This window comes from Dipodomys ordii, unplaced genomic scaffold (genome assembly GCF_000151885.1).
Source record: "Dipodomys ordii isolate 6190 unplaced genomic scaffold, Dord_2.0 Scaffold47, whole genome shotgun sequence".
Lineage (NCBI taxonomy): Eukaryota > Metazoa > Chordata > Mammalia > Rodentia > Heteromyidae > Dipodomys > Dipodomys ordii.
This window is the reverse complement of record NW_012267263.1, coordinates 7295000-7318485: the sequence shown is the minus strand read 5'-3', so window position 1 is coordinate 7318485 and position 23486 is coordinate 7295000. Positions and strand designations below refer to the sequence as shown.

The 23486-nt window shown below is 39.4% G+C and overlaps 1 protein-coding gene across 4 annotated transcripts in view; it reads right to left on the bottom strand.

The window, feature by feature from the left end:
- Positions 1 to 23486, bottom strand: part of Il1r2 (interleukin 1 receptor, type II) — a 43030-nt gene that overhangs the window by 10994 nt on the left and 8550 nt on the right. For 2 of the 4 annotated variants that reach the window (XM_013019762.1, XM_013019763.1), the window contains exons 2-6: positions 21438 to 21509; positions 11952 to 12079; positions 10952 to 11213; positions 5968 to 6148; positions 2574 to 2742 (exon numbers count right to left, since the gene is read on the bottom strand). In XM_013019762.1, coding sequence (XP_012875216.1) covers positions 2574 to 2742; positions 5968 to 6148; positions 10952 to 11213; positions 11952 to 12079; positions 21438 to 21451 — 754 coding nt within the window. In that variant the 5' untranslated portion in view covers positions 21452 to 21509. Of the gene's footprint in view, positions 1 to 2573; positions 2743 to 5967; positions 6149 to 10951; positions 11214 to 11951; positions 12080 to 12977; positions 13042 to 17104; positions 17123 to 21437; positions 21510 to 23486 lie in introns of those variants that run through there. The other 2 variants (XM_013019765.1, XM_013019764.1) reach the window with 2 other exon arrangements.

The following is a 23486-nucleotide window of genomic DNA, read 5'->3' as shown; positions in this document are numbered from 1 at the left end:
TAGAGTTAGGGAAGGGTCAGCTTTAGGAGAAAAATGAGTTTTGTACAAACAAATAGAAGCAAAGTATATGCAACACTTAAAAAGAAGTACAAGAGTTTCCATATTTTTACTCTTTGGCATCATTGGAGTTCCCATTCTCATTGCCAATAGTGCTCATTATGCTTAGGGTTATGGAATAGAATAGAATCTGTTTTGAAAAGAATCAGACAAAGGATAAAAGGTGAACCAATGCAACAGTGATATTTACAAGATACTATGTTGGAAATGAACTTTACAGCTTGGGGAGGAGAGGAGTCTGGGGCGAGGGAAAGTGGGGTAACAATGTTCAACAAGAATGTACCCATTACCTTACTTATATAACTGTAACCCCTCTGTACATCACCTTTACAATAGAAATTAAATAATGCTTATCTAAATGAACTCCAGGAAATGGAAACAAGAGGTTTTTTATTTTACTTTTTGTGTTTTTTCTGTTTTTCCCCTGTTGTCATTGTTTTTGATTTCTGTACCTTTTATCTTTTTTTATAAGCAATGGATTTTTAAAAACTTTATTGCAAAGGTGATGGGCAGAAGGATTACAGTAAGTCATGTAATGAGTATATTTTTTTTGTAACAGTGTCATACCCTCCCTTATTTGTACATTTTGTCTTGTATGTAAGTTTATCTTATTGGGGAGGGTAATGGGAAGCACAGAAATAGTGGGAGAAAGAGTGAACTAATTCAGCAGTGGTACTCACTAGACACTATTTAAAATGAACTGCAACCTCTCTATACATCACCTTAACCATAAAAATAAAAAATATTTAAAAGTTCCAATCATGTCAGCTATTCCGCGCACAAGATACATGACCTAATCTCTAGCTATTCAGTACATTCCCCAGGGCACAGTGTAGGACTCACTCACAAACTTTTATGCTCCTTGTCCCAAGTTTTCTCCCAAGTTTTACTTATATAGAAGGTATGGAATAAGTTCCCAATGTTATTTTCAAGTATAACTGATTCTGGTACCAGTTGAGCTTCCTCACTCTTAATTTTTTGAGTGTTGATATGAGTAAAAGTAAAAAGTAAAAAATTCCACAGCATGCAAGTTTTATACATAGGATTATTTAAAAGTGTAGGGCTTTGTGTAGTGCCACGTATCTGTAATCTTATAACTCAGGCAACTGAGGCACACAGATCATGAGTTGGAAGCCAACTTGAGTACATAGTAAGTTCAAAGCCAACCTGGATTTTATATCATTTGAAGCCAGCAAGGACTGTCACAGAAAGAAAATAACAGGAAAGGAAAGGAAGAGGAGAGGAGAGGAGAGGAGTGGAGAAGAGAGGAGAGGAGAGGCAGGAAGAAAAAGAAGGGAGAGAGAGAAAAAAGAGAGAGACACGCTGGATACCAGTAGTTCATGTCTGTACTACTAGCTACTCAGGAGACTGATATCTGAGGGTCACAGTTCAAAGGAAGGAAAGTACACAAGACTCTTACAGTGTATCTCCAATTAACCGTTCAAGCCAAAAGTAGAGATATGATTCAAGTGGTAAAGTATCAGCTTTGAGTGACAACCTAAGAGACAGAACCCAAGCCTTGAGTTCAAGCTCTAGTACTGGTGTGCACACATGTGCATGCACAAACACACACACAAAGAAAAAAACACAGTACATAATATAAAACATTGCATTAAATTTTACCTTCAGGGTATATACGTAAGATGTGTATGAAAAATTAATTTCATGTTTAGATTTGGGTCCTTTCCCCTAGCTATCTTATTTTAGGTGTGTGTGTGTGTGTGTGTGTGTGTGTGTGTGTGTGTGTGTGTGTGTAGACAGAGAGAGAGAGAAATATTTTTTAAAGTTTGAGACTTCTATTTCAAGCATTTGGAATAAGTTATATTCAACTGATAACAAGAACATCTACACACATCTTACAGAAAATAAAACATTAAGGTAATTTCTACTGGATATATATGACCTTAGGAGTGAGAATCTAATAAAGTCCTTGTATCCTATAATAACAGTACATAAGGCCAGGGCAACTGTATTTTTGTTTATTTGCTTTTCTAGGTGGTACTAAGGCTTGAACTCAAGACCAAGGCTCTGTTCTGTGACTTTTTCACTCAATGCTACCACTCTACCACTCAGTCCATACCTCTACATCCTGGTTTTTGCTGGTAAATTGGAAATAGAAAGCCTCAAGGACTTTTCTGCCCAGTGATCCTCAGATCTCAGCCTCCTTAACTGTCTTGAATTACATACAGTCCTGAGCCACTGGTTCCCAGCTCAGGGCAATCCTGTGCTGAGGACCTTTGGACTTCCAAAGGAGCTTTCTAAAGAAACCAGTGTTTGGCCCCCTCTGGTGGTGAGTTTATGCCTCTGTCAGCCTTTTAACTGCCCAGGGATCATCTTTTTTTCCTCTTTTATGAGTTATAGCTTTCAAACTGTCACTTACATGTCTCATCATCCTTTAGAACAGTTCATGTATCAGTTTTCTTTTGCATACTAAGGACATTACAGGGCTTCAGGGTGAGCCTAAATTTGTTCTTATATTTTTCATTGGACAGAAGGACAGGGACCTTAGTACTTACTTTTGACAAGAAGTTCAATATTCCTAGAGACGTTGTATTCCCTGCCCCTGAGGGAAAATGTCAGGACACATGTGAAATAGCCCATATCTTCCATAGATGCATTCGATATGACCAAGCGTTTTCCAACTCCCACAAATTTACTGTTGTTTTCATCCAAAAGGACAGAATCCTTAAGTGAAAATGTATTTGTACATTATTAATATATACTGCTATTTATATGTTATTATAGTATTTTATTATACACAGTATAATACTGTGCTGATATGAATATATTAATATAATATTTATACATTATTAATATGTAATTAATGCAATGTGTATCTCAATAGCTTTGAATCACATCATTATCAATCAATGTTGAGTTTATAACCTAAATATTATCCTGATGTTTACTTTTTAGGGGAAGGGTGTTTTAAGCTGGGAAGGTGGCTCAGTGGTAGAGTGTTTGCCTGACATGAATGAGGTCCTGGGTTCGATTCCTCAGAACCACATAGGCAGAAAAAGCTGGAAGTGGTGCTGTGGCTCAAGTGGTAGAGTGCTAGCCTTGAGCTGAAGAGCTGAGGGACAGTGCCCAGGCCCAGAGTTCAGGCCCCACAACTGACACAAGAAAAAAAAAGGAAAAGGGTGATTTAGAGGGGTTTTTTTGCTTTATTTCTTAAGAAAAGTATTGCTATGAACCCAACCAAGCTGGTGTAAAATTTTTTAGTATTGATGTTTGAACTCAGAACCTTGCATGTGCTAAGCAAGCATTCTACCTACCACTTGAGCCACAACTTTAGCCTTTTTTTCCCTTGGTTATTTTTCAAATAGGGTCTCATTTTTTGCCCAAGTTAGCCTGGACCATGATCCTTTTCTTTATGGTTCCTCTGCAGCTAAGATGACAGGTACATGACACCACGCTCAGCTTTTATTGGTGAGATAGGGTTCTAACAGACTTTTTGCCTAGATTTACCTTCTCACTCTCCATTTCCCTAGCAACCTGCATTACAGGTGTAAGCCACCACATTTATCTGGCCTCAAATATTTGATCCTTCTGCATTAACCTCCCAAATGCTATAAATTGCAGCTTAGAAAAGGAATTTGTTAACATATAACAAATATTGCAGCTGGATTTGTTAATCCACTATATGTAAAGCGTATTTGTTTTTGCAAAAATACAAAAGGAACTAACTCATCATTGAAAAAACAGACTTAAAAATACAAATACATGTATGGTCTGCTTCCTTCAGGCTTTACAAAATATCTAGGAAGCTCACTATTATATGTTAACAACAATATTCAAAAAAAGATAGGATCGCAGTAATTTCTTTAAAAATTATGACAATATTTGGAGTCATTACAATAGAAAAAATTGTAAAAAAGTTTTGTTATATATATGTATATGTATGTGTATATATATATATATATCAGTACTGGCATTGTCTTGAACACGGGGCCTAGATGATATCACTGAGCTTTACTTGCTCAAGACTAGCATTCTACCTAGTAGAGCCACAGCTCTACTTCCAGCTTTTTCGTGGTTAATTGGAGGTAAGAATCTATGAACTTTCTGCCCAGGCTGGCTTTGAACTTCAATCATCAGATCTCAGCCTCCAGAGTAGCTAGGAATACAGGTGTGAGCCACAGCTGGCCTAATTTTAAGCACTATTTTCTAATTGCCTTTTTATAGCAGTAACAAGCTCAAGAGGGGAAATAAATTGGCCAAAGCTGAAAGAAGTCACAAGCTTTCTAATCCAAATATGTTTTCTGCTAATCTAGGCTTTTTCCTCTGCAGGTAAAACCTTCTGGATATCTTCTGAATGATCTTTCTAAACTGAAAGATGCTGCCTACGGCTGAGCCATCTTATTCAGAGGAGCTGACTACTCTACTTTCAGAAAATCATTATGACATTTACAATATCAAATCTGTATCATATATATTATACCTGTATACATAAATACCTATTATATCACAGAAGCATATATTCTATCGTATCATTTCTATATACATAGATCTTGTAGTTACAACACCAACCAACTGGTCTACCTATCACTAACTAGCAGTTGATTTGAGTAACTGTCTTTTTAGTATCAGTCCTGCTTTCTGGAAATGGCCCCAATAAGCAATAGGCTAGATAGGAATACTTAGAGGCCAAATACTTTAAGGGCCACAGTCTGTGTGGTCTCCATCATAACTATACCACGTGAATGCAGAAACAAAGATAGCTGTGTGCCAGTAAATTTTTATGTATGGACACTTTGTTCATTGAACTCTAAATATGAAATGTAATATTCTTCCATTTTAAAAAGTGAAAAAAATCTTTAATTCATAAGTTAGGCAGACATGGAGAAGCTCAATTTGGCTCCAGGCTATAATTTGCCAACACGTGGGCAACCTAAAGGATGTCTGGCAATCTCATTAAGAACTATCAAAACACTGGGTCTTTATTTAACCAGACAAAGGGAAATATGTGCTCTATATTTACTTCATTAGCCCAAATATTGCCATATACTCTTTAAAAAAAAATTTAAGCCAGCCACTGATGGCTCATGCTTGTGATTTTAGCTATGCAGGAGACTGAGATCTGAGGATCACATTTCAAAGCCAGCCCAGGCAGAAAAAGTCTATGAGACTGATTTCCAATTAACCAGCAAAATAAGCTGGAAGTACAGCTTTAGCTCAAGTGGTAGAGTACTAGCCTTGAATAAAACATCTAAATCAGATAAGTAAGAGCACAGATCCTGAGTTCAGGCCCCAGTACTGGCCCAAAAGAGAAAAAAAATCCTCTTTAGTACATATATAATGTCATTACAGAAACAGGAATTTTTATAGGGACATAAAATAGACTAAAAAGCTATTTTCTTCAGCTATTCTTTATTCATTTTCTATTCTGCCTTAGCAAATCACTTTTGAGAAACCTCATCCAATCCACATACAGCTAATAAAATATTAATCTTAGCCATCGTGTGTGTGTGTGTGTGTGTGTGTGTGTGTGTGTGTGTGTGTGTGTGCATACGTGCTGGTCCTGGGGCTTTAACTTGGGGCCTGAATACTGTCCCTAAGCTTCTCTTTGCTCAAAGCTTGTGCTTTACCACATGTGCCACAGCTCTACTTCTGGATTTTTGAAATAGTTTTGGTGAAGATAAGAGCCTCACAGACTTTCCTGCCCAGGCTGGCTTTGAACAGCATTTCTCAGATCTCAGCCCCTGAGAAGCTAGGATTATAGGCGTGAACCACTGACACCTGGCAATCACAGACAGACATTTTTGATTGTTGAGTACATATATTTAAATATAAGTATATATAATAGATGTAAATGAAAACAATAGATTACCTTCAAATGTAGGTCTTAATATAGTTTTCCTATGGCTAGTAAACTATGCTCTACTGAAATGGCGTGTGTTTGAGATGTACCTTGTACCACCGAACCTTCGCATCAGTTCTGTGAGGAAGAAAGTCCCTCAGGTCAGGACACACTAACATCCCAGAGGTTGACAAAGTCACAACTTGAACGTAGGAGACGAGCTTCAGGGAAGCTTTTATATTCATAAAAACTCTGAGCTCAGTGGACATTTCACCACAATGAGAGGCATTTCTGATTTAAAAGGAAGGGGGAAAGAAAGGACAATAAACAGCCAGCAAAGGCAAAATAAAAAGCTAAATGAAAATAAGAATAATTTTCTTCTGCTCTATTAAATTCTGTAACTGTTTTCTTCATGAGGATGAGGTTCCTGTTCTTTTTAAATCCTTGGGGTACAAAGAGCATAGCATCCTAATTGGGTAGAAACAGCAATTTGTCTTTGCTTTAACAGCTGATCAGTGTTTCACCAGCCTACCAATGCCATCAAAAGCCACTAAGGAATCTCCAAGTCCTCTCAAAGGATCTTGAATCATTCCAATTCCCAAGCTTCTTGAACCCAGTACTATGTGTTCCAGCTGCATGGTCTACAGAAGCCTATGCAAATGGAGAGCTTATTTCCTAAGAGCCATTTCCCATAAAAGGACAATTCCCTGTACCTCTCTTGAGAGTCATTTACTAACCCAAGTCCAGTTTCAGAAAGCTGTGGGAATTTCATCTAAACAATACAATTGTTTGCAATACTGCACGGAAGTGATTAACTTCTGAGTTTGTTTTGTTGGTTTTTTTAAAAAAGTTTTTTTGTGTGTTGGCCCTCCCATGATTTCAATGCCATAATTCTAGCAATTCTGTAGCATAATTCTGTAGTACTGAGAAAGCAGCAGAAGCCAAACCTTGCTGGAAACATGGAGGAAATAGATGGAAGACAGTAATTAAAATAAATAGTATTTTTTGGTATTACTTGGGTTTGAACTTAAGGCTAGGCTCAGGCTAAGCCCAGTAGGATCTTGAATTTTTGCTCGGGCAGGCCTAATTGCAGTTCTACAAATGCTTTCTGCATAGCTGGGAATACAGGTGTGGACCTCCACACCAGCTTTAATTTGTTGACATGAAAGCCTCATCAACTTTTAGTCCTGACCAGCCTCAAATTATAATCCTCCTCATCTCCACTTCCCAAGTAGCTAGGATTATAAGCATGAGTCACTGCAACTAACAAAAGCTAATTTTTAAGCTAAGAAAGCAAAGGATATACATGTACCATGCATGAGGTACTGGGCTCAGCCCTCAAAAAATAAAGTAAATAAAACATACAGAAAAAAAGCAATTATCTCAGATAAGTTTCTAATTGCCTAACACACAAAATCTATCCATTAAGATGATAAAGATAAACTTTACATGTGGGATAAAAATTACCCAGCAAAATGTGCCACAATATATATCCAAAGAAGCAATGAAACATGAAAAATATATGTGAAAGAAATTGTTAACTGCTTACTGAAAAGTAAAAACCATCATTTAAATATATAAGACCCATGGCTACATTAGATTTCCATATCTGATTTCAAAAAAGATAAAAATAGATGAGCAAACATTTCATGCTCATATAAAGGAAGTTAACTCTCAGCTTAAAAAAAATGTAGGATCTCAAGTAGTAGAGCATTAGCCTTGAGCTGAAGAGCTGAGGGACAGTGCCCAGGCCCAGAGTTCAGGCCCCATGACCGGACCCCCCCCCAAAAAAAATGTAGGATCTCACTTCAAGTGGAAGAAATAGGAGACCAAGGCTAATGAACAGTGTATACTTGAAAAGTCATCACCGAGGTAGCTAGACAAATGCTGGGCTATGCTTTACATATATAGTTCCTTTATGCTCACCTCTCTACAAGGTAGGAATTATTATAACATGTTTGTGAAAAAAATTAGATACAACAATTAATTGCTTACGTGTGCCTGGCTATTGGTAGATCTCAGCCTTGTTGGGACCCAGCAGAGCTCTGGGAAAGTCCATACATTAAGGCAGCACTTCTGGGAACCAAGCCTATTAGACATACTGAGAGCTGCAAAGCTGTTCACACGCAGATCTGGTAATTCCCCTTGGGCTGAGCTTGGGAGGCCATTTGTTCCAGGAACATCGCCTCAACTGTTCTGAATAGCAGAAAGTCTGTGTGGGTTCTAAGTAGCATAAAAATCACAGGGCAAGGCAGGCTTGTGTTCTGTGGCTGTACATGCCAGAGTACTACGGCAACCTCTGGTCATTTTCATTCGACTTTGAAGCCCAGCATTGAGCAATTGAGAGTCTGAAAAATCAGCCAGGTAAACTTCCCACACATAAATAAATGTCTGTCAGTATGTTAGGATTTCCACAAGTGGTTATTTCTAGGGGGGGTTGGAGGGGTTTTATGTGAAACTTTCACATGAAGTTAAAACTTTCATTACACTGTACCCCCCAAAAAAATAACTGAAAACTTTTCAAAGCCCCATATTAAAGGACTAAAACTATAAAATCCCTAGAAGGGAATTTCTAGGGAATCATGAGTCATTAGGGCAGATATTCTTGATGCCAAAAGCACAGGCAATATAAACAAAACAGATCAATTAAAATTAGTCAAAACTGAAATCTTTTGTATATCAAAAGACACTATCAACAGAATGAATGAGGAATCACAGAATGGAAGAAAATATTTGCAAGTCACATATTCGATAAGGGGTTGATATTCAGAACTCTGACAAGTCAACAAAAATACAATTTTTAAATGGACAAAGGAGCCAGATACAGGTGGCTCACACCTGTAATCCTAGCTACTCAGGAGTCTGAGATCTGTGGATTGTGGTTTGAAGCCAACCTGAGCAGGAAAGATTCTTATATTCAATTAAGCACCAAAATACCAGAAATGGAGTTATGACTCAAGTGGTAGAGTGGTAACCTTGAGAAATAAAAAAATAAAATAAAACTCAGGGACAGCATCCAGGATTCCGGCTCAGAAGTTCAAGCCCAAGGGCTGACACAGAATAAAAAGGAAGTGGTGGGGAGGGTTGCAAAGGACTTGAATATATGGGTCTCCAAAGAAGAAAGACAAATGGCCTAATAGTATATTAAAAAATTCTCAGCATCACTAATCACTAGGAATATTCCATTCAAAACCACAATGAGATACCATTTCATACCCTTAGAAACTGCTGTAAAAAGTAGAAAATGAAAATAGGCATTAGGAATGTAAAATGATGCATCAATGTGGAAAACAGTATGGCAGTTCCTCAAAAAAGAAAGAGAGAGAGAGAGAGAGAGAGAAAGAAAGAAAGAAAGAAAGAAAGAAAGAAAGAAAGAAAGAAAGAAAGAAAGAAAGAAAGAGAAAGAAGGAAAGAAAGAAAGAAAGGAAGGAAAGAAAGAAAAGAAAGGAAGGAAGAAAGGAAGGAAGGAAAGAAAATCAAACTTACAAGTGCTAAAGGATCTAGCATCTTCTTTTCCAGAAATATGTCAAAAAAAACTAAATAAATGAATAAACTGGATGCAGGAATTTAAGGTCATATTTGCACACTCATTTTCATATTGGCCTATTCACAAGATTTAAAAGACAGAATCAGGGGCTGGGAATGTGGCTTGGTGGTAGAGTGCTTGCCTAGCATGCATGAAGCCCTGGGTTCAATACCTCAGTACCACATACACAGAAAAAGCCAGAAGTGGCACTGTGCTAGCTTTGAGCACAGAGAGGCTCAAGGACAGTGCCCAGGCCATGAGTTCAAGCTCCAGGACCAGCAAAAAAAAAAAAAAGACAGAACCAACCCTTGTATTTGTGGATGAAATTCTGAGTCTTAATTCTCAGCATTGTAAAGGAAGGAAATTCTGACCCACACTATGATATGGATGAATCTTTAAGACATCATGTCATGCTGTCAATAAAATAGTCACAGAAAAACAAGCCTGTGAGTCTATTGATACAAGATATATAGAATACTAATGTTCATGGTGTCAGAAATAGTAGTCAAGTTCATAGACACAAAGGAGAGCTGTTGTTCAGTGGGTCCAGAACTTCAGTATGGAAGGATGAAAGCCTTCTGGAGATGATCACACAGCAGTGCCAATAAACTTAATGGTCCTGAGCCATACACTTAAAAATAGCTAAGGGAGCCATCAATAGCACCTGCTTGTAATCTTACCTTCTCAGGAGGCTGAAATCTCAGGATCTCAATTCAAAGCCAGCCCAAGCAACTAAATCCTAGACACTCCAATTTACAAGCAAAAAGACAAAAATGGAAGTGTGGCTCAAGTGGTAGAGCAGCAGCCTTGAGCAAAAATGCTTAGCAAGCATGAGGCCCGAAGTTCAAACCCCAGTACCAGAGCACGCGCATGCGCACACACATACACACACACACACACACACACACACACACAGAGTTAAGGTAAAATTTTGTCATATGTATTTTGCTATATTTTTTTTCCAAAAGCAACAAGACAAAAAGTGGGGAAAACTAGTCAGGAATCATGGCCTCTAGGGTCAGCTCTACCATGTACTCCCTACCTGGGGAAATTCTGTAACCAACTTTGGGTCTCTTATCCATAAAATAGGCAGTGTGATTTAATTATTCCTAAGACCCCCACGCAACTCTAAAATTCTATTCAGGATTCCACATCTGTTTCTTATTTCACTACCATGTGGATTGATCATGAAGAAAATAAACTAAGTTCCTGCCCAATGGCTTACCAAATGTTAAACACGGACAGGGAGAGAGAGAAATACAGAGAGGGAAGGGCATCAGATGGGAAAATATGATAAAGAAAAATAACATCAGAGTAGTAAGAATGCTGTGTCTGCTGATATGGCTAGGAAAGTCCTCCCCAAAGAGGTGACATGGAGGCAAAGACCAAATGAATTCAAAGTGAAGAGGGAACTATAAAACATCCAGTGACAGGTATTCCAGGGGCAGCAAGAACACAATATGGCTTTTCACCTGGGTACTTGGAAATCCAGACTGTCAGTGAAACACACACAGAAATCCATTGTGCCAGGTACAGAGCTACCCCAGCCCTGACCCAGAGGGGCTTACCTGACTGTGCAGATGTAGGTGTCAGAGTCCTCTCTCAAGGCAGGCAGAAGCCAGAGAGCACCATCCCCAACCCACATCCTTGGTTCTTTTCTTGGGACCAGCTGGGCAGAGTTGTTTTTACGCCAGGTCAGGAGGATGTGGGAGCTGGCATTTGCCTCTAACTGAGACTGTACCAGGGGACACTTCAGAACCACAGGTTCCCCTTCCAGCCTGTATTCTGCTTTATAATGTTTACCATGAAATTGGCAGAGTGTCGAAGCCACTGAATGGGGAAACCACAGAGAGATGCAGGCTTTAGGTCCCAGCCCTTTAAATCACAAAACTTCCCCCATCCCAGACCGAAGCTGGCACTGGCAGAGGATCACATAACTTGGCCGAAAATGCTACATGTCCATTACCATGACTTCAGGAATAGCAAGCCAAGAATTACTTACCAATACCAAGTTTTAGTGAAAAGAATCAGTTTCACATGGTGACAATCACTCTTTTTTAATTTGGTTTTATTTTTCATTGGCTGACATTCAAAACAGCCCTCAGACAAATTATATGGTTCAATTCAAAGGTACTTGTTTTTGTCATTTGTGGGGCTTGAACTCAGGGCTTGGGCACTGTCCCTGAGCTCTTTGCTCAAGGCTAGCACTCTATTTCTTTGAGCCACTGTGCCACTTCCTGTTTTCTGTGGTTAACTGGAGGTAAGTGTCTCACATACTGTTCTGCCCAGGCTGGCTTTGAACTGTGATCCTCAGATCTCAGCCTCCTGAGTCAAAGGTACTATTTTTTTAAAGAGTGAATTAGACATATCGTGGATTTGTTCCTTGGTAGGACTGACCCACCCAGGGCTTGAGCAAATGAAATCATCAAGGAGCAGCTTTTGGTACTCACTGAAGCATGAATATTTTGTACCTTGGTTTTTGATAAAATAATGAAACACTATGAGGAAACTTCCCCCAGAGAAGCTCCAGACTAGCTCTTTTCCAGCTGAAGGGGGTTTGCTTCTTACCTGCTTGTTCCTCTGGCTGAGTGGTCAAGGCAGAAACACACACTATCAATATATACAAGATGAACATTGTTTCCAACAGCTTCTGGAAAATACTGGAAGTAGAGATCTGGGGTCCAGGGCCCTGTCGCCTAGAGGAAAAATCAAAACAGTCACTAGAAGTCATGAACTCCCAAACAGAGAAGACCTTGAAGATGATCCCAGAGTTCAAATCTTGAAGCTGTCCCTAATCATGGAAACATTCTCACCTCCATTTTTTTTTGTCAGTTGTGGGACTTGAACTCTGGGCCTGACCACTGTCCCTGCACTCTTAAGCTCAAGGCGAAAGCTCTACCACTTGAGTCACAGCTTGACTTCTGGCCTTTGGTTGGTTGATTGGAAATAAGATTCTCAAAGACTTTTCTGCCCAGGCTGGCTTTGAACTGTGCTCCTCAGATCTCAGCCTCCTGAGTAACTAGGATTATAGGCGTGAGCCACCACTGCCTGGCCTGCCTCCATTTTTTTTAAGTAAGAAAATGCAAGACTTCTGTATTTTTTTCTGTATGGTTCTATTTCTTGATCATGTCCCAAGTCAAACTCCTGAAGTATCTGCAGATCTACCTAGATTAGGAGTTCCATATCCTAGGTTTCCAACTGGAATATTCTAGAACTGTACCTCAGGTCCCTCTGTCCCTCAGTTAAGGCCACTGTCCAAGCCCACCACATCCAGATCTTGGCTCACATGGCAATCTCTTAGTGACATCTTCTCCTTTCCACCTTTCCATCCCAATACTACATTTTTTTAAGTGATTCTGTCTTTTACTGTGAAAACCCCACTTCATTTTATTACAGTTCCATCTCCAATTGCCATTTCTTGAAGGAATGAATCATTAAAAACCCAAATGTCCTCATGTCTCACTTATCAGAGAGCTTTCTCTTCAGTCAGCCCTCTATCCAATGCTACAGCTGTACTCAATCAAACGCAAATGGAAAATATTCAAAAATATGAGTACATCATTGCCAATGTAGCTGGTTCTAATTCTTTGTTACCTGTTAGCTTTCCAATGATGTGTGATCTTGTCTCATAGGAAGTTACTGTGCTTCCTCAGCCTTGGCTCCTTTTGTTCAATTAAAGACAGAAGTCATGAAAGGGCAGGCAATTCTACTGAGCCTTATGCTCAAGCATAAGAAGATAGGGTCAGCACACTGGGGAAGTTCCCCACACACTCCTCAGGGAAGCAAAGAAGAAAGCTTATCTATGTTAGCTATAACTGAAACAAATGACTTTCATCAGGCAAACCTGCAGATCCATAGCCTCAGTTTCCATCTACTCAGAAATGTCCCTCAGCCTCCCCGGTACCTCAGCTGAGACTGCTGCTTCAGCGCCAGCTTCCCAAGATCTGTGCTCACACACCACTGGCTCTGTTGATAACATTTATCCCTAGCTCCCTGTGTACAATGTCACCGCCTCTCCCTCCCAGCGGTCCATACGTTCTTCACTGGTTCTCTTAGTCACAATGCCATTCATCTTCATTGAACACGGTAACTCAGAGGAAGGTCTCTATCATCTATAACTCTTTTCTGTTTATCAAGAACACTGACTGGGAGGCATTGAAATCTTGCTCCCTATTCTAGTGACTTATAGGCCAGATTCCTTTCCTGAGGGTGTAGGCTAGAAACCTTGCATGACAACTAGTTTAGCAAGTCTGGAAATCCCAAAGTACAGTCCTCTGAGGCTTGATGAATGGTGCTAGCAATCAATGAATCATCCACATATTGGAAGCAAGTCTCATTCCTTAATGGTGGTGCTCTCAACTCTTTATCCAAAATTGGTTCCTATGGGTCAGGATCACATCGTTAGAAGGTGAACAAGTATTGTGACTCTGAATGGAGAAGAATGTACCTGAGACATGCTTAAAAAACAATGGGCCAAGGGACCTGGCCAGTACTCCCCATTTGGGTTTCTTTAGTGGACACAGGGACTGCATTGTCTAATGAATCCATGTCCAAGAAATCCCTTTAACAATCAATTTCAGGCTTGGGTTGTATTTTAATGGGTCATCAGGAAAGTGTAGGAGTTTAAAATCAGGACTATCAAGGAACACTATTAGACCTGTTGGATACTAGCTGTACAAAAAACCTGTATTTCATGTAGAGAAATAGAGGCACTTTGTTTAACTATACAAGAAAGTTCATATATGAGGAGTAAAGAGGTCAACAGGTTGAGTCAGGACAGAGAAGACAAACTCAGTGTCCAATAAAATTCTGTTTTACTACCTGCCACACCAAAGGTTAACCAAGGCTCTGCTGATGTGATAGTGATTTTCTTTTGGCACAGTGACTATGCCTTCTAGGGTAAGCTTGAGTTCCATGTGGAATGCGATAGTTGTTGCTCCAGGCTCTGCCCTTCTTTCCAGGAATCAACACACCTGTTCTGACCCACATGACCTACCTCCATTGGAAACTGGCTATAGATACTCTGGAGCCTTGTTACCCTAACGTGTGGTAGTCCAATTACGGTATCCAAAACCTGTGTCATTATAGTTTCCTATTCTTCTTGGCCTGATCTGCTCTATCTCTGTTGTTAGAGACTGTCAAGGCTTCGTCTACCAAGATTAGCAATGGTGTCTAAAGATCTGCCTCCAGCTTTTGGAACTTCCTTCAGATATCTGGGACAGCCTATGTTACTAAAATGTGTAGTCGCAAAAGCTCTTTCTTCCACTGATCCTGGACCAGTGTGGGTGATTTTTCAGAAGGTCCCTGAAAAGTGGTTCAAGAATACCATAGAATTTTCTTCTTTTTTTCTAGGACATCTCCCTATACTTATGCTAATTAACAGATTTAACTAGGCATCTATTCATTCCTTCAAAAAGGACATTCCATTCTAGCTATGTGTACTATAGAGAGTTCTCAAGATCCCGAATAAGAGGCACACATCTTCTCTAGGTTACCGAACATTATGTTCCAGGGTGTTGGCTGCTCACCCATCAGCTTCCTCAGCAACCTTCTTAAGAACTCTTTTCTTTCATTAGAGGTTCAGCAATGGGTTATGACTGCAATAACATCCCTCCAAGTTAGCACAAAAGTAGTCAAATGCAACCTAAAGAACTCATCCCTGAGTGTGTCGGCATTCTTTAAGAAGCTACCAAATGTTTCCTTATATTGGATCACATTGTTTATCAAAAGGGAAACACTTGTATCCTGGTAAGTATTCTATCTGCACTCGGCACTTCTGCAAAGTGCAAGCTGATGCCCTTGAGGACCAATGTCAGCTTATTTACCAACCCAGAACTCATTAGAAATGAAATGGATGGGATAGGTGATCTGGAGGTCAAAGAAGAAGAAATACTTCAAGTAAAACCTAGAATGGAAAACCTTCAGGAAAACACAGCTCATTAACTAAATCTTTGTATTTAGAAGCACAGCCTAATACGTATTTCTACCATAATGCTAGGGAAGCACATGAAACAGCTCACAGAGCTGATTGTCCTTCTGCCTCTTGAAAGTAGCCAGGATGTGATATCCATAAATGTAGTTGTCTAACGCATGTTGAGTTAGGAGACAGTTGCATCCATTCTCATTCAACCAGGTTGTTCTTGGTAACTTCCCATTTGGACACCAGGTGCTAAGAATCACCTGGAAGCTTTCAAAAATTACCCAATGCTCATGCCAATTAAATCTAGAGGAAGAGCCCCCAAATCAGTATAATTTGGTTTTCTCCGAGTGACTAACATGTAACTGGTTGTAGACACTGTGCATTGTTTCTACAGATCAGTTGCCTAAAAATCATGTGAATACTTCTCTAAAGTCCAGCAGAAAAAGCAAGTTTTAGAAAGAGGCAATTTTGTTTCTTTTACAGATTCAGCCTTCGGCATGAGAAGTGCAGGACTCTGAAAGGGAGGAATGAGACAGAGGCAAAGCACCAGTGGGAAGCAGCAGTCAGTCAGGATGTCTGGGGCAGGATCTGAGGGCCTCAAGGGCTAGAAGGTTGCAGTTCACAGTTCTAGTAGATGTTCCTGACATCAATCCATCAAGGACTGGACACAGGGAATTTCTCACCACTTCTCTTTCCTACAGAATAGACTAAGCTAGAGCATGGGGTTACAACTTAGAGAGCTGTTTTCCAAGACTACTACTTTTGGGGGATTTCGTTTTGTTTTGTTTATTTTTTTCTTGGCATCAATTCATTGTACAAGGGTTTAATTTTGAAATGTCCATTTATGCATACAATCTAACTTGATCAGACCTTGATCATGCCTTCCATCACTCTCCTTCCCACTTCCCCCCATCCCAAATGAGTCTCAGAAAGCTTTATTTTTTTTCCATTTTCACACATATACATAAAGTATTTTGGCCATAGATTCCCTTCTTCATCCTCTTCCTTTTCCCTCCCACTCCCACACCTGCACAGGACATGTTTTACCTTCTGAATCTCCAACATTTTTGCTACTAAAGTCAGAAAACCTGACTGGGAAAGCAAGCCTTTCTTATTCTATCTACTTGTCATTATTCCCTAACAAAGCAATATAACAACTATTTGCCCCGTATTTCCAATGATTCAGATAGTATAAATTATCTAGAAACAGTTTCAAGTTTATAGGAGGATGTGCTTAGGTTATAAACAAATACCACACCTTTTCTTATTTTTTATTGAGGAATTGGATATTGAACCCAAAGCTGAAAGCATACTAAGGAAGTGCTCTACTTCTCCAGCCACACCTTTAGTCCTTTTGCTGTTTCTGTTGTTTGCTCAGGCTAAGCTCAAACTTGAGATCTTCCTTTCTCCACCTCCAGAGTAGCTAGGATTACAGGTATGTACCACCATGCTGTTTACTGTGCTATTTTGTGTAAGAACCTCCAGAATCCTTGAATTTTGATATTCTGGGGATACGTAAGCCAATGCCCCATCATTATCCTTCTCTCATTGGTGATTCTATCAGCTAACCATTGCCACAACAATTCAGCATAAGAAATCGTCCCCAAATTATTTGGCATAAGACAATTATTTCCTCTCACTCTCAAGTCCATGGCTACTCCAAATCCTAGCTATTCCAAAGGCTAAGATCTGAGGACCTCTGTCTGAAGCCGGCTCAGGCAGGAAATCCATTGAGACTCTTATCTCCAATTAAACACAAAAAGCCAGAGTGGAAATGTGGTTCAAATGGCAGAACACCAACCTTGAGAAAAACAGTGAAAAAAAAAAACAGCAAACAGCACCCAGTCCTGAGTTAAGTCCTAGTACCTGAAGGGAAAAAAAATCTATGGAGGTTGGCTAACTTAGATCAGGCTGAGTTAAGCCTGGCTACAAGTTATAGGTAGTCTACTCCATGTGTCCCTCATTCCTCTTGAACAAGTAAACATCCTGGGAGAAGATCTTCTCAGGGAATAGCAAAAACACAAGCAATGGAGACAAAGTCACTCAACTGCCATGCTCAGAACCAGCTCCTTCTTGTCTTCCCACATTCCATCAGCCTTAAGAAATCACAGGTCAAATGTGCCATCAGAATTATGCTGGGAGGGGTAAAGCAATGGGAGCGTATGTGTCATCTCCTGTGCTTGCTCCTTGCCTGGCTCTCCACAGATGGTGACAACCTTCAGGACAGAGGCTGACTCTTGTTCACAGCCCATATGGCCTCACAGTGCCAGAAAGTACCAGAGAATATTTATCCAGAATGAAACCAAAACTGAGTTACCACTCCACCTCTCCATCTTTCCATATAAGCCCAGATGGCTCTTCAGAGAAGGGATGACATTGAGAATTCTCTAGACAAATGATTAGAGAACCAGAGTCCAAAGGATCATCTCAGCTCATGGAGATGAGGAGCCAGGACCTGATATTTCTCCCTTAGCTGTGGATCTGAGCAGGAGCGATCTCCCCAAAGCTGTTCCTCTCATGTTTCCAAAGTACAAATGCTTCCCTTCAACTCTCACCTCATCCTTGAGTTTGGCAGCCTAAAAGCTGCAGAAGCATCAGTTACTTTGTCCTCTTTGGGTGCATCATGCACCCAGCTGTACGGGTTGTAATTAGACTCACTCATCCTCTGGTTTGGAAGTAAAACAAGTAGGAATGAAAAATGATGCTCCTTATTTGAATAGGAAAGCAAAGGCAAAGATTCTTGTGTAGGGACAATTGTATTAGTGACCATTACTGTGACTCTCATTTGATCTCATGTGGTATCATGCCAACCTTACAGACAATGTATTAAAAGAGATTAAAAGGTTTGGCTTAGACCTTCTAGCTACTAAGTAAAAACTGATTTAGGACTGGTGATTCAAAAGTTTTTGCTCTTAAAAAAATAACTTTCTGTAGCAGATACTGTTTGTTTCTTCCCTCTCTACTCTACTCTCCAATAATGGAAACTCTGACTCTCAAGTGGGTTCATGGCCCATCCAAACAAAAGCCATATTTCTCCTTCTTTCTTACAATATGAATGGCCATGTGACAAAATTTGGTTAATGAGCATAAGAAGAAACATGTGATATTCTTGGGAAATTCTTATAAAAAAAAAAAGACTTAAAGTCTAGCAACCCCATTCCTGGGCATACATCCAAAGGAAATGAAATCAGTGTGTGGAAGAGATATCTACACACTCCCGTTTATTGCAATATAATTCACAATAACTAAAATCTGGAATCAACCTAAATATCCCACAGGGGATGAATAAAGAATACTACACACACACACACACACATACAATGGAATACCATTAAGCAATTTGTTAAAAAGGATGAAACTTTATCATTCACGACTACATGGATTGAACTGAAAACATCATGCTAAGCAAAATAAGTTGCACACACAAATACAATTTGAACTTACATATTGAATCTTGAAAATGTTGACTACATGTTATTGATATCATATTGATTATCACAGATGAATGGGTGGAGGTAGAGAGAAAAAGCTGGTGATAGGCTGGTCAATGGGTACTACAAATAGAGAGGAGGAATGAGGACTACTGTTCCAATTGCACAATGGAATGACTACTGTTCACAACCATTCATTGTATAAGCCAAAAGAACCAGAAGAAAGAATTTTAAGTATTTTCACCACAATGAATGATAAACATGCCAAGTGGATATGTTATTTATCCTGAATTGTTCACTATGTAATGTATTCATGTTACCATTGAACCCCTACAAATATATACCATTAGTATGTGTCATTACTTATCCATTACCAGCATGGATAAGATTGCTGGATTATCACCACCATTTTGGACCACCAGGTACAGAGGGTTAATGGACAGTGATGGGACAATGAGGAGGGGTGACCCTCCTTGATGGTTTTGTGAATCCATTCACCACCTTAGACTACTTTCTCTTACATATTCATGTTTTAGCAACATACAGGCAAGCCTAGCCCCAGTACATTGTGTGTCTGGAGTTTATAAAAAGAGCTTAGGAGAAGGAGCCTGCCAAGCATCATCAGATGCTCTATGCTCACAGCCCATTCGGCTGATTCTCTGAAAATCTCTGACTCAAGAGTTGTTCAGCCCCTACCCCAAGGCTCACATTGTTTCTGTATTCGTCTTAGCCTCAGATTTCATGGAGGTCTGAAAACATGTTTACACTTGCTTTGAAAGATAGGTGGACTGGAAGCAATTTTGTGAGGCTGAACTCTGTACCCCAAGCCTAACCCCCTCACCACAGGGACTTGCAATTCCACCTTGACACCTACACAGTACTAAAACTAAGAAATTTAAGCATTTATGTATAACAAAGAGAGTTAGAATCTGGAGATGATGTGGAGGTGATCTGAAAGTACATCATTGTCCTAGAAAAAACTTCCTGTGGATGTGTTTGCTGGCTCATGTTTTCAGTCTTCAGAAATCTTACTTGGACATTCAATGTATAAACCAGTAGAGCAATTAAACATTTTTATTCAGTGTGGAATAAAACTGACCAGGATTTAGGCTCAAGGCCATTAAGATTTTCTGGCTAAATAATCAACTAAGAGTATTTATTGTGTATTTTATGACAGGAAGAGCCTTGAGAAATAAAAGGAAATGCATGTGTCAAGAGTACAAAAGTTTGAGGTTAGAAGACAAAGTCAAATTGCTTCAAGTTTATCTTTTGCAATAAAGTCAATTCATCAAATGCATTGGAAAGACTCCTCTTCAAGACTGTGGAGTTAATGAGAACAATGCAGATGTGGTCCCTACCCTCATAGAGTTTTCAGTGTGTTGAGAAAGAGTGGCATTGAATTAAGCAAGTCTAATTACTGTTGGGAAAGGAGAATTAAGTTGTGCAGAGGGAATTCAGAAAAACTAGGTGTTAGCTAATCTGGGGCTCATACATACGAGTTTGCCTTGAGTCTCAAAGGAGATGTAAATTTGAACTTTTGAACGAAGTTGGAACTGCTAAGACTTTGGAGACTCGTGAAAGGGGATTAGTTTTATTTAGCATTACAAGATGGCCCATGAATAGTGATGGGAAGGAGTGAATGAGAGACAAAGAGGGAACAGCTGATCCTAAACAAAAGGAAAGAAATGTATATATCACCTGATTAGTGAAAGAATAGTTTATTGTTAAAGGTCATAGCGTCCATAAGCAATGTAGATTAAGATAATGATGATTATCATTGCGAATATTAAAAGGTATTTGTGCTTAAAAAAATTTTAAAAACAACAAAAATAATAATTTTTTTAAAAGATAGCCCATGAGTCTTTGAGAGCCAGAGGTGGAAAGGTATGGTATAAGCAAATGTGATTGGGTGTCAAGTTGAAAAAGTGTGGATTTGTGATGGTGAATCTTAATTGCCAACTGATTGAATTGAGAAATCCCTGCAAAATTAATAAAGAACAGTTCTGAGTTTTCAGAGATACCTAGATCACAAGGGCTCTCATCTAATGAATGTCAATTTCTTGATGAGTTTATAGTCCGATTACATTATTGGGAGGTGATTAAAGTAGTAGGCCTAATTGGAGAAGGTAGGTCACTGCCATTTTTACTTTTATGTGTCCTTGGAGGCTAGATCTTGCCCTCCCCACTTTCTTATAATCCATTTCTCTGTTTCCTGGCCACCATGATGCCAGCATCTCTGCTTTACCACATCCTCTCCATCATGATGGATTGACATGTCTGAAACTGAGAAGCCAAACAAACCGCAAGTTATTTCTATCAGTTATTTGGTCACAGATACACAAAGGCTAATAGAGAATCACTGTCATAGTATATGGTCTATATGTGATCTGTCATTGAACAAAATGTCATTATGCAGTATATGGAGATATGTGTATATACATTATATAGTTCCATGTATGTGTATATATACATTTATAGTATATACATACACACACATACATATATATATACATATATATATATATAATTGTATAAGTTAAAAAGGAAAATGCCACAAATTCAAGCTCCAAAAGTACCTCTGTTGATTATTTAATATTTCCATATAGGAATACAACTTTTTTTTATATCCACTATTTCAAAAAAAAATCTCTTTCATTGAAGATTATTTTATGGATGTCTTTTCCTTGCTTTCCCAGTACTTACTGTGAACCACTCATCTCCGGAGATCTGCCACAACTGTGCTGCCCTTATCAGTGATGATGTTAATTTGCATATCTGTAAGGTATAACATTTGAAAGGTTTATAAGAGTATAAAGTAGAAAGACTCTTTCCTTTTAAAATGGATCTCCTAATTCTCCTCAGGTGCTACCCTTAGCAGGTTTTTGTCCTTTACCATTATTCTTGTATTTATGTTATTTTATCAGGCTGTGTGTGTGTGTGTGTGTGTGTGTGTGTGTGTGTATACCAGTACTGGAGCTTGAACTCAGGACCTTGATCTCTCACTTGACTTTTTCCCTCAAGGCTTTTGGGCTATCACTGGAGTCACACCTCCACTTCTGGCTTTTTAGTGGCAAATTGGAGAGAAGAGTTTCACTGGCTTTCCTGCCCAGGGTGGCTTTGAATCTTGATCCTCAGATCTCAGCCTCCTGAATAACTAGGATTACAGACATGAACCACCTGCATTTGACTCACCCCTTTATTTTTTCCACTATATTTTTATTTTCTCTAAGTAGCTGTTCAAACAGTAGTTTATGAAGACAGTGCCTCTTGATCAATGTCACCCCTTTAAACATTCTCACTCACCCCTCCTACCTTACCCTTTCCCTCACTTTTCTTAACTTTTAGGTTATGTACTGAATTTTTTGCCATTTAATAAAGCAATGAATCTTGATCTGTATCATTCATCCCTTCAATACCTTCCTTTTATTTTATATTCCTTTATTTGCTTACACTTTCAGCATACTCATCATTCAGAGATATATACCCCATCTTTTTGGCTTTTGTTGTTTTTTTGTAGGGGGGATTAGAATCTCCAGGCCAGCCTGGACTACCATCCTCCTATATGCACTTCTACTGTAGTTGGAATGGCAAGCATACACCACCACACCCAGCTAACTTGTTAAGATAGATGCTCACTAATACTTTACCAGAGCTGACTTTGAATTGCAATCCTGCCAGGCTGTGCCTCTTGCAGTAAATATTCTTTAATCTCATCACTTTATTTTGTGATTGAACATATAGTGCCAGTATGTTTTCAGTAAAGATTAAATAAAGCAGACTGAATGACTGGCCAAGAAAGAGTCATTTTGCTGAAGAGCATCAGAGATTCTACTGCCACCTCTTCTTCAGACAGGTAATGGAGATGAGTTGGAAGTGGTACAGATTGCACAGCTTGTCAGGAAGTTGGACCCCATTGCACAGCTGGTCAAGAGAGAGGAAAGAGATGTTTCGACAAGGGCCCTTTTGCAGAAGAATGAAATTTGGAAGCCGCTTTCTGGCCATGTTCCAACCTACCCCCACCAGGGAAGCTGTCTTGGTTTCTTTCCCTGGACTTCAGTATAACAGATGTTTGACTTGACTTCTCCAGGATGTGGCTTCACACCACAAGCACATAGTAGTAACATTTTGCAGTCATCAGAAACCTCAGAAAAGAGGCTGGAACCCAAATTGCTGTAGCGTGGGAAATAGTGAATCTTTGACAGTCCCAGAAATGAGTGAGGGAGATTTGTTTGCAGAGGTTTGCAGTAAAACATTATTCTCCTGCCCTACTTTCTTTAAGAATGTTTTCAAATCACAAGCAGTATAACATTTCTCCTGAAATCTGACTTGACCTTATTACCAGAAAAAATTTCTATGATAGCACATTCCAAGTATTTAAAGTTCAAACTCTTTTTTCCCAAAGAAATAACCATGTTTCACCTCCCTCCATGTAAGAAAGCAAGAGAATAAGATGAAAAGCATGGCAGGACATAAGAAAATAAGAGAGCAGACATTGGTGGCTCATGCCTATAATCCTAGCTACTCAAGAGGGTGAGATATGAGGATCCTAGTTCAAAACCCAGGGCACAAAAGTCTATGAGACTCTTATCTTCAATTAACCAGCAAAAAATCAGAAGTGGAGCTGTAGCTCAAGTGGCAGAATACTACCCTTGAGTGAAAAAAACTAAGAGACAGCACCCAGGTCCTGAGTGCAAATCCCAGCACTGAGAAGGAAGGAAGGAAGGAAGGAAGGAAGGAAGGAAGGAAGGAAGG